Source organism: Crocuta crocuta, unplaced genomic scaffold (assembly GCF_008692635.1).
Source record: "Crocuta crocuta isolate KB4526 unplaced genomic scaffold, BGI_CrCroc_1.0 scaffold70, whole genome shotgun sequence".
Lineage (NCBI taxonomy): Eukaryota > Metazoa > Chordata > Mammalia > Carnivora > Hyaenidae > Crocuta > Crocuta crocuta.
The window spans coordinates 5,740,998-5,751,950 of NW_027528417.1; the positions used below are offsets into that span (position 1 = coordinate 5,740,998).

Below are 10,953 nucleotides of genomic sequence, written 5' to 3' on the forward strand. Positions count from 1 at the left end.
TTTGGGTTTTTTTAAATATATTTTTTAACGTTTTATTTCTGAGAAGGAGAGACAGCGTGAGCAGGAGAAAGTCAGAGAGAGAGTAGGACACAGAATCTGAAGCAGGCCCCAGGCTCTAAGCTGTCAGCACAGAGCCCGACGCCGGGCTGGAACCCACCCACCAACTGTGAGATCATGACCTGAGCCGAAGTTGGCCGCCCAACCAACTGAACCACCGAGGCGCCCCTAGATGGAAGTATTTTGGACTTTTGGAATTAAAATCCCTGATTTCAGAATTTGTTCCCACAAATAACCAGTCGAATGGCCTTGAGTGAATTACTTAGTTCTTCAGAGCCTTCTTTTGTTCTTTTTTATCTTTTTAATGTTTTTTTTTTTAATTTTTTTTAAAATTTCTGAGAGAAAGAGAGAGACAGCATGAGAAGTGGAGGGTCAGAGAGAGAGAGAGAGGGAGACACAATCTGATGCAGGCCCCAGGCTCTGAGCTGTCAGCACAGAGCCCAATGCAGAGTTCAAACCCACAAACCGTGAGATCATGACCTGAGCTGAAGTCAGACGTTCAACCGACTGAGCTGCCCAGGTGCCCTTCTTTTGTTCTTTTTTTTAAACTTAGAGTTCACGAACGTTTTGTGGGAAGTAAACAAAATGTGTGGTTTTTAAAAATTTTTTTTAAAAAATGTTTTTATTTATTTCAGAGAGAGAGACAGCATGAGCAGGGGAGGGTCAGAGAGAGAGGGAGACACAGAATCAGAAGCAGGCTCCAGGCTCTGAGCTGTCAGCACAGAGCCCGATGTGGGGCTCAAACCCAAGAACCGTGAGATCATGACCTGAGCCGAAGTCGGACGCTTAACTGACTGAGCCACCCAGGCGCCCTACAAAATATGTTTTAAGATTTACTTGTATCTATGAAGGAAGAATAGAGTTCTAATAATTTACTGTAGAAGATCCTGTTTTCCCCCTTTTTATTTTTCTCAAAATAAACTTTGTTTTAGAGCATTGTAGTTTCACACCAAAAGTGAGCAGAAAGCACAGAGATTTTCTATATACTTCCTCCCCCCATTTATGAACCACTTTCCCCACTTATAACATCCCCCACAGATGGATACGTTTGTTAAAATCCCTGAACCTACATTGACATGTCATAATCACCCAAATTCTAGAGTCATTACGTTAGGATTCACTCTTGGTTTTACACATTCTGTGGGTTTGGACAACTGTAAAATGACATATGTAATGTCTCCACCATTATGGTATCCTGCAGAATGGTTTCACGGCCCTAAAAATCCTCTCTGCTCTGCCTGTCCCATCCCTCTCTTCTCCCACCCCCTGGCAACCATTGATATTTTTACTGACTCTGTAGTTTTACCTTTTACTGAATGCCATGTATTTGGAATTATGCAGTAGATAGTCTTTTCAGATTGGTTTCTTTCACTTAGTAATGGGCATTTTAAGATTCCTCCACATCTTTTCATGGCTCGATAGCTCATTTCTGTTTAGTGCTGGATAATATTCCATAGTTGAAATGTACCACAGTTTATCCATTCCCCATCTGAAGGACATCTTGGTTGCTTCTGGATTTTGGCAGTTATTAATAATGCTGCTGTAAACATCTGTGTGCAGGTTTTTGTGTGGACGTGTGTTTTTAACTCCTTTTAATAAATACCAAAGAGCATGACTGCTGGATGATATGTTAAAGATTATGTTTAGTTTTGCGAGTAACTGCCAGAACTGTCTTCCAAAGTTGGCTGTACCATTTTGCCTTCCCACCAGTAATGAAGGAAGAGTTCCTGTTGCTTCACATCCTCACCAGCTTTGGGTGCTGTTAGTAATTCTGGATTTTGGCCATGTTAATAGGTGTATAATGGTATCTTACTGTTGTTTTAACTGGCATTTCCCTGGTGGTGTATGATGTGGAGCATCTTTTTATGTTCTTGTTTAGAATGTGTATATCTTCTTTGGTGAGGTGTTGGTTAAGGTCTTTGGGCCATTTTTTAATTGAGTTGTCTGTTTTCTTATTGTTGAGTTTTAAGAGTTCTTTGTATAACGTGTAGAAAAGATAACAGTCCTTTATCAGATAAGCGTGTCTTTTGCAAATATTTTTCCCAGTCTGTGGCTTGTCTTCTCACACTCTTGACATTGTCTTTCACAGCAGAAGTTTTTTAATTTTATCAAAGTCCAGCTTTCACGAATCACACTTTATGTGTTGCGTCTAAAGAGTCATCACCATACTTAAGATCATTTAGGTTTTCTTCTATGTTGTCTTCTAGGAGTTTCATAGTTTTGCATTTCACGTTAAAATTTTTTTTTGATGTTTATTTTTGAGAGAGAGAGAGACAGACAGAGCATGAGTGGGGGAGGGGCAGAGAGAGAGGAGACACAGAATCCAAAGCAGGCTCGAGGCTCCCAACTGTCAGCAAAGAGCCCAATGCAAGGCTCAAATTCACAAACTGTAAAATCATGACCTGAGCTGAAGTCAGATGCTTAACCAACTGAGCCACCCAGGAGCCACTTACATTTCACGCTTAGATCCATTTTGAGTTAATTTTTGTAAGATCTGTGTCTAGGTTATTTATTTAGTAAGTAAGTATCTGTATGTCCAGTTGTCTTGGCACCATTTGTTGAAAAGGCTATCTTTGTTCTATAGTATTTCCTTTGCTCCTTTATCAAGTAACAGTTGATAAAGACTATATTTATGTGCCTCTATTCTGGGCTCTCTGTTCTGTTCCATTAATTTGTGTGTTCTTTCACCAATACCTGTCTTCATGTTGTGTGGTGTCAGTCCTTCTACTTTGTTCTTCTTGAATGTTCTGTTGGTTTTTCTGGGTCTTTTGCTTCTTCTATGAACTTTAGAGTGAATTGGTTGGTGTCCATAAAATAACTTGCTGAGATTTTGAGTGGAATTGCATTGAATCTGTAGATAAATTTGGGAAGAACTGGCACTTTGACAATATTGAATCTTTCGTTCTATGAATATGGAATAGAAATCCTTTTTGAAAGTTCCTTTCCATCACCCCCAAATCAATTACCAAGAACTGCTCAGTTTTTCTCAGTTGTTTTATCTTACTGCCGCTTAGTTTAGAACTTCATTGTTTGTTTAGACTTACAAAAACTTAACTGGCTTTCCTGAGATCCAGTCCTCTCTCCCCCATCATTCCTCCCATATAGATTTCTGACCTGTTTAGTTAGTACTTCTTCACACTCAGGGTGGGAAAGGCCTTTCTTTTATTTATTTATTTATTTTTATTTTTAAATTTTTTTTATTTCTAGGAGAGATAGAGAGACAGCGTGAGCAGGGGAGGGTCAGAGAGAGAGGGAGTCAGACTGAAACAGGCTCCAGGCTCTGAGCTGGCAGTCAGCACAGACCCCGACGCAGGCCTCGAACCCACGACCGCGAGATCATGACCTAAGTGAAAGTCGGACGCTTAACTGACTAAGCCACCCAGGCGCCCCGGGAAAGGCCTTTCTAACTATGACACAAAACCCAGAGCCATAAAAAAAGAGAGAAAAAAAAAAGGGTTGATTGCATGGCAAAACAAATATAAGCAAAGTCACATGAGATATATGGCAAAAACATGACAAAAGGAAACACTTGCCACTCCTATTGTAACAAAGGACTAATTTTCCTTTAAAGAATGTGTACGCATAAACAAGACCAAACATTCAAATAGATACATGAACAAAAGATATGAATAGTTCACAGAAAATAAAGTACAAATGACTTTTAAAAATACACTCATTCATTTGAAATGCAAGTTAGATTTAGTGGAGGAGTGAGGACAAAGGCACTCCCATATCACTCATGCTGGGAGTGTAAATTGTAAATTAGTCCAGGCTCAATGAAGGCTGATGGGTAATATCAAAATTATAAAGTCACATAAATTTTGATCCAGCAATTCTACTTAAAGGAATTTTCATGTATATGCCTACACACATGCAAATTGGTGTATGCCTAAAGTTTTTTGTGATAATATTGTTAATTAGAAAAGATTGAAAACTGCCCATCTGTGATGGAGTAGGTAAATAAATACGTCCATACAGTGATACTATGCATCAGTAAAAAGACAGGAGGAGCTATCTGTGACAGGAAGAGCTATATGTGATAGGGAAGATCTCTAGGGTACATTTTTTTAAAAGAGATTTTATTTTTAAGTAATCTTTAGTAATCGACATCCAACATGGGGCTTGAACTCATAACCCCAAGATCAAGAGTTGCATGCTGCACTGACTGAGCCAGCCAGGCATTCCTAAGATACATTGTTAATTGAGAAAAGGATGATTCAGTACATGGTTCATGGTGTTATATCGTTTTGGAAAAAAATATATATTACACATTGTTATATGTCTATATACACATAATACACATAATAACTGTAAAGATAACATGAGATACATAAGAAACTAATGGGGAGAGGGAAACTACACAGTATGCATTTTATAATTTTAAATTTTGAACCAATATTACCTATTTTAAAAAATAAGAAAAAATATAAAGTAAAATCTCTTTATTGGCTGTTTATCACATATAGCATGATCACTTCTTTGTTCTGCCTCTTAAGAGCCTTTAGAATTTGACTTCTGTTTACTTTTCCACTCTACTCCTGTGGCCTTACCTCCAGAGTTTACTTTCCTTTTCTGGTTTGCAAAGCACATTTCTTTTCTTGTGGGTTTTTTTTTTTTTCTTTCTTTCTTTTTTCTTTTTGTGCAAAGCACATTTCTAATAGAGCTGACTGTCATTCCCATGTTGAAAACATAGTTTTTTTAATTCTTGGAATGGCTTGCCTAATACTCCAATGGTCTTTTTATTTTTCTTTAAAGCTCAATCCAAAATTACCTCCCATGAATTCTTTCTGTGCTTGTATGACCTCCTATTAATTTTACTTATACATTGTATTGAAATTGTGTTTACATTTCTGCCTCCTCTGCTCAGTTATACACATGCTCCTGAAGGGTCTGAGTGTTAAATAAAATTAGTGAGAGTGCTTTCATATGTCATTGATAGTAATTTAACTGTTATGATTTTAAAAGCTTAAAACTATTCACATCTTCCAGCCCAACAGTTTTTTCTGGGAACTTTTCCTGAAAAAATAAGCAGAGTTCTAACCAAAAATGCATTATCAATGATATTCATTGTGGCCTAATTTATAATAAGAGGAAATTATAAATAATTTAAATGTTTAACAGCAGGGGACTACTTAAGTATGAATAGGCTCATATGCTCTTAAAATAGTGGTAAAGACTATGTGGTATCATGTTCACAAGATAACATGTGAAAAGCAAGACACCCAGCGGTACTGTTGGCTCCAATCTTGTGATCCAAATGGGTGCAGTGAGAAATGATCAGAAGAGTATAGTACAAAACAGTAGTGGTGATCATTCTCCGGTTTTGTATGTCTTCTCTGATTTTACAAATTTTATGTTTTGTAATAAGAACAATAAATGTTGTTTCTAAAAAATTTTTAGAGAGCAACAAGCCTAAGTTTTGCTAATAATAAAATGTCTAGTGTATCCAAATATTTTGATTAATGGATGAACAATTTTCAGAGAATTCAAAGCTAACTTAGTTCAGCCTTTCTTTGTTAATTGAGAAGGTGTTAGGATTTTGTCTTATGTGTATCAGGATTAAGACCATACTTGTTAGGGGCACCCGAGTGGTTCAGTTGGTTGAATGTCCATCTTCTGCTCAGGTCATGATCTCACGATTCATTAGTTCAAGCCCCACGTCGGGCTCTGTGCTGACAGCTCAGAGCCTGGAGCCTGCTTCAGATTCCGTGTCTCCTGTCTGTGCCCTCCCCTACTTGTGCTGTCTGTCTCTCAAAAACAAACATTAAAAAAAAAAAAAGACCATACTTGTACAGAACATAAGACAGAGTACTAGTCAAAGAAGGATAATAACTAACTTTTGAGTCCATATACCAGGCACTGTTCAAAACTTGAAATGCATGTAGATATCAAATTCTTACACAAGTCTATGAGATAGGAACTGTTATTACCCCTATTTTGTAGGTTAAGAAACTGAGACTCAAAGGGGTGCCTGGGTGGCTCAGTCAGTTAAGCATCCAACTCTTGGTTTCGGCTCAGGTCATGATCTCACGGTTCTTAGGTTTGAACCCTGTGTCTGGTTCCATGCTGACAGTGTCGAGCCTGCTTGGGATTTTCTCTCCGTCTCTTTCTGCCCCTCACCTGCTTGTGCGCATTCTCTCTCACTTTGTCTCTCTCTCTGAATAATAAATAAACTTAAAAAAAAAAAACCTGAAACTCAAAAGTGAGGTAACTTATTCAGGGTCACACAGGAGTAGCCAGGATGCCCATAGTTAGAGTGGCAGATAAAGGATTTATTATAATTAGGTGGAGGAGACACTGTGAATAAAGACTAAAGGGATTTGGGGGCATGTGGGTGGCTCAGTCTGTTAAGCATCTGACTTGATTTCGGCTCAAGTCATGATCTCAAGGTTTGTGAGTTCAAGCCTTGCATGGAGCTCTGTGCTGAAAGTAGAGCCTGCTTGGGATTTTCTTTCTCCCTCTCTGCTCTTCTCCTGCTCATGCGTGCTCTCGCGCTCTCTCTCTGTCTCTCTGTCTCTCTCTCTCTCTCTCAAAATAAATGAACATTAAAAAAAAAAAGACTAAAGGAATTTCATGTCTTTGATTGTAGCAGTGGTTTGGGTAACATGAGTGTCTGTGTCTTCAGAGCCTTGGGCAGGGGCTTCTGTCAGAGGAAGCACTGTCCAGAGCCTAGAAACTTATGTTCAGGGAGGTTCTCGTCATCACTGGAAACTGGGGGCTCGAAAACTTGGTGATTTCTTTGGGTAATGTTGTCAATGATTTCTTGAGGTCTTCCAGATGATGTTCTCCAAGCTTTAAGAAAGAAGCCAAGCAAGGATCAAGGGGGCTTGGAGAGGAACCTTTCTTAAATGACAACAATGACAAGAGAAAATTGGGCCCACAATGCTCTGAGACAAGAGGGTCTTGTTAAAGGGAAGGATGATACCTGGAAATGGGGAACCAGCTTCCAAGGAAGCAGCTCCTCTGTTTGGGAGACCTCCCACCTTCACTTTAGACAATTACGTTACCATGAGACCTCTGGACCCCAGGAGGCACTGATCCGGCTCCGAGAGCTCTGTCGTCGGTGGCTGAGGCCAGAAGCACGTACCAAGGCTCAGATCCTGGAGCTGCTGGTGCTGGAGCAGTTCCTGAGCATCTTGCCCGGGGAGATTCGGACCTGGGTGCAGATCCATCGCCCTGGGAGTGGTGAGGAAGCTGTGGCCCTGGTAGAGGAGCTACAGAAAGACCTCGATGGACCAGCACTAAAAGTGAGAAGGGGGGAGGGGAGAGAGTTTGGGATGGAAGGAAGGAGAGAACTGAGCCAGGGCAAGCTGTGCTGGAGGGAGATCCTGTGATTTTCAGGATCAGTAGCACATTAGCCACCCTAATGCTTATTACAGCAGGTTCGTGTGCTGTTTCACATCATGGCAGATCTGCAGAGAAATGGATTTATGGCTGGGGACCTTAGGCCCCATTCAGAAGTAGCACAAGGGCATTGACTGTGCTTTATCCTTCTGCGTGATGCTTGCTAATGCTGAGTTTGGTTCAATAATCTGAAGAACATAATGTTTCCAAGTATCCCCTATACAGAAGCATATGTATTGTTTGTATTAAGTCTGGAACGATGATGTGAGCCTGGTGTAAAAGGCAGTGGGGAGCAAGAATGAAGCTTTCTAAATTTGGCAGTAACTCCCCATGTGGGCCCCTACTGGGGATTCTCTGACCCAAGGAATTGGGTTGAGATATTTACTTCTGGAAAGATTTTATATCCTTGACCATTAAATTGGGATTTTAATATATTTCCTAGTGTATGTGAGATCTCTTTTCTATCAATCTGTAGTCCACTAGAAACATTTGTACGTAAGAAGTCTAAAGCATAACTTAAACTTGGGAATGGTGCCAGCGATGGGCTTGTTTATTTTAATCATAAAAACGAAGAATTTTAGAACTGTTTATTTCCTTATAAAGTACTAATCCATCCTCATTTGAGAGATAAGAAAATGGAGACAGAAAAAGGTTCACCTGACTGCCTTATGTCAGGTATCTAGCTAGCAACTAAACCATGTGTAGGCTCTGGTGTTCTTTGTCTTGGAGCAGGAAGGGAGAATAAAGGGGTAAATAAGTGGAAGAGTATATTGAACCCAAGTCTGATCTAAAACCAGGTCTAGAGCTAAAACCCATTCCCTTGTGATGTGTTACTTCCATTTGCTTCCATTCGCTTCTTAGCCCACACGCAGGTTTGGCTTTGTTTCCACCGTTCTGTTCAGTGTCAGTGGGGGGAGGCCACCGGTGCCATGAGTGAGGCTAGAGGGCCCGTTCCATTGTTCTCAAGGCAAAACTTTGCTGCGGTTTTGATGCTCCATGCTGGAGGTGGGTCTCTGATCTCAAAGTTCTAGATTGTGGGCAGAAAGAGGTCCATGATGGTTAGGCAAGTTCATTTTCTGGAGGTACAAGAAGAGTCAGCTTATTTTGTTTTGCTTATTCTCAGGTTCCAGTTCTTGTTCAGGACCAGGACATTCTCCAGGAGGGGATGAGCACTGCGGGAGCAGCTGTTCCTCATGCGCCCAGTGGCAGCCACATAGCTGAAATTTGCCAAAATCCTTTTACTGACCCAGTGGTGTTCAATCTCCAGGATCCTCAACATGGTACTTAGTGGCCCTGGCTTTGGACTTGCTCAGGATCTTTATTATGCCTCATTCCCATACTCCCAGTTAGTTGCTTCCTCTCCTGTCTTATATATGAAACCCTTATGGTACCAAGTTCTTTCTCCTCTTCCCTACTTGTCCCTTCCTGGGTCCCTCTGACCTTTAACATTTTTTTTTTTTAAGGTTTTTATTTATTTCTAGGAGAGAGAGAGAGAGACAGCGTGAGCAGGGGAGGGTCAGAGAGAGAGGGAGTCACAGACCGAAACAGGCTCCAGGCTCCGAGCTGGCGGTCAGCACAGAGCCCGACGCGGGGCCCGAACCCACGAACCACGAGATCATGACCCAAGCGAAAGTCGGACGCTTAACCGTCTAAGCCACCCAGGCGCCCCTCCCTCTGACCTTTAATTGTTGCTTTTTTTTTTAATGTTTATTCCTTTTTTTTTTTTTTTTGAGAGAGGGAGAGAGAGTGCAAGCAGGAGAGGGGCAGAGAGAGAGAGAGGGAGACACAGACTTACTCAGAAAAGGTTTGTAAGTCATTGTATAGCCATCACTGTCTAGACCTGGGAGTCCTGGGTCTTTCTGGATTCCTTGTTTGTCGAAGATACAGGACGTGGAGGAGTTGGGAGGACCAGCAGGAATTTCACGTGTAGCTTTCTGTCCTTCCTCAGATTCTCCTGCCCCTGAAGCTTCTGCCCTTTCCCAGGAAGAGAACCCAAGAAATCAATTAATGGCCCTCATGCTCCTAACAGCCCAGCCCCAGGTAATCGTCTTTCCTTCCTAAGACCCTCCCTGCACTACCCTCAGGGGCCCTCTGTAGTCTGACTGTTTGGGGCCCAGCCAGTTCTTGTCTGTAAATCACAGTCCATGCGTTTGGAGGGTAGACTTTATGTGGCGTTTCCTATGACTCTTTGGCGGTTCTTGCTCAGCTCAGTAGGGGAGGTCCTGGGTGTGGATAATCTCACATATACCTATGATTTCAGGAATTGGTGATGTTTGAGGAGGTGTCAGTATGCTTCACTTCAGAGGAATGGGAGTGTCTGGGCCCGATTCAGAGGGCCTTGTACTGGGATGTGATGCTGGAGAATTATGGAAATGTGACCTCCCTAGGTAAGGACTCTTCCTTCCCATCATTCTTACCTTTGTTTCATTAGCCTTTGTTTTCTGACTATGAAAGTAGTATATTTTGGAACACAGAGAATATTAGAAAGAAGAAAATATAACTTAAAAATTTTTTTTAATGTTTTATTTATTTCTGAGAGAGAGAGAGAGAGTGTGTGTGAGCAGGGGAGGGTCAGAGAGGGAGGGAGACACAGAACCCGAAGCAGGCTCCAGGCTCTGAGCTGTCAGCACAAAGCCTGACACGACTCACAAACTGTGAGGTCATGATCCGAGCCAAAGTTGGATGCCCAACCGTCTGAGCCACCCATGCGCCCCGAAAATATAACTTTCTTAAAACCACTGTAGACAACTACTCTCAAAATTTTGACATATTACCTTTCTGTTTTTTTTTTATATGAGTTTTTTATTGGCTACATAATTTGTGCCATAATTCAGCCATTTCCTTATTCTAGATAATTCTCTAATAATCATCTGTCTCTATACCTGAGGTCTTTCTGTGTTTCTCATTATTTTTTAGAAGTAGAATTACTAGGCCTGAGTTTTTGAATTGTCCTATGGTCTGGCCTCATACTGCCAGATTGCTTTCCACAGTGATTTCTGGGACCCCAAGGAGTGCTACGTAAGAACACGCCTTTTGCTCTGCCTTTATTGATACTGTGTAATCCCATTCTTTTACATTGTTGCTGATAGGATTTTCTAAAGTTGTGTCTTTAGTGCATTTCTCTGACTAGTAATAGTAAGAAAATTTAAAAATATTTAGTAGCCATTTGTGCTTCCAGTAGGCACTAAAATATCTATCATGGTGCAGATGATGGGATTCTGCCCTTAGCTTATGGTGGTTTGGGAAATGAGCATAGAAAGAATAAAACAAAGCAGAGTAAAATAATTGGAATAAGAGTGTGGTAAACCTTTTGAGATGGAAATGAAGAGGACAAAGCAACCAGTACCATTTCTGGGATTAGGAAAGGCCATAAAAGAGGTAGCTTTGGGGGCGCCTGGGGGGCTCAGTCAGTTAAGCACCCAACTTCGGCTTTGGGTCATGATCGTGTGGTTCGTGGGTTTAAGCTCCATGTCAGGCTCTGTGCCGACATCGCGGAGCCTGGAGCCTGCTCTCCTGTGCCTCCTGTTCTCTCTGTGCCACCCCCCCCCCCCC

The 10,953-nt window shown here is 41.3% G+C and overlaps 1 protein-coding gene across 5 annotated transcripts in view; it reads left to right on the plus strand.

Annotated features, from left to right (window-relative positions):
* The window catches only part of LOC144223554 (uncharacterized), a 31,116-nt gene that overhangs the window by 11,341 nt on the left and 8,822 nt on the right, over window positions 1–10,953 (plus strand). For 3 of the 5 annotated variants that reach the window (XM_077754307.1, XM_077754308.1, XM_077754305.1), the window contains 4 exons: window positions 6,835–7,304; window positions 8,525–8,681; window positions 9,350–9,441; window positions 9,662–9,788. In XM_077754307.1, coding sequence (XP_077610433.1) covers window positions 6,906–7,304; window positions 8,525–8,681; window positions 9,350–9,441; window positions 9,662–9,788 — 775 coding nt within the window. In that variant the 5' untranslated portion in view covers window positions 6,835–6,905. Of the gene's footprint in view, window positions 1–6,825; window positions 7,305–8,524; window positions 8,682–9,349; window positions 9,442–9,661; window positions 9,789–10,953 lie in introns of all 5 variants that reach the window. The other 2 variants (XM_077754306.1, XM_077754304.1) reach the window with 1 other exon arrangement.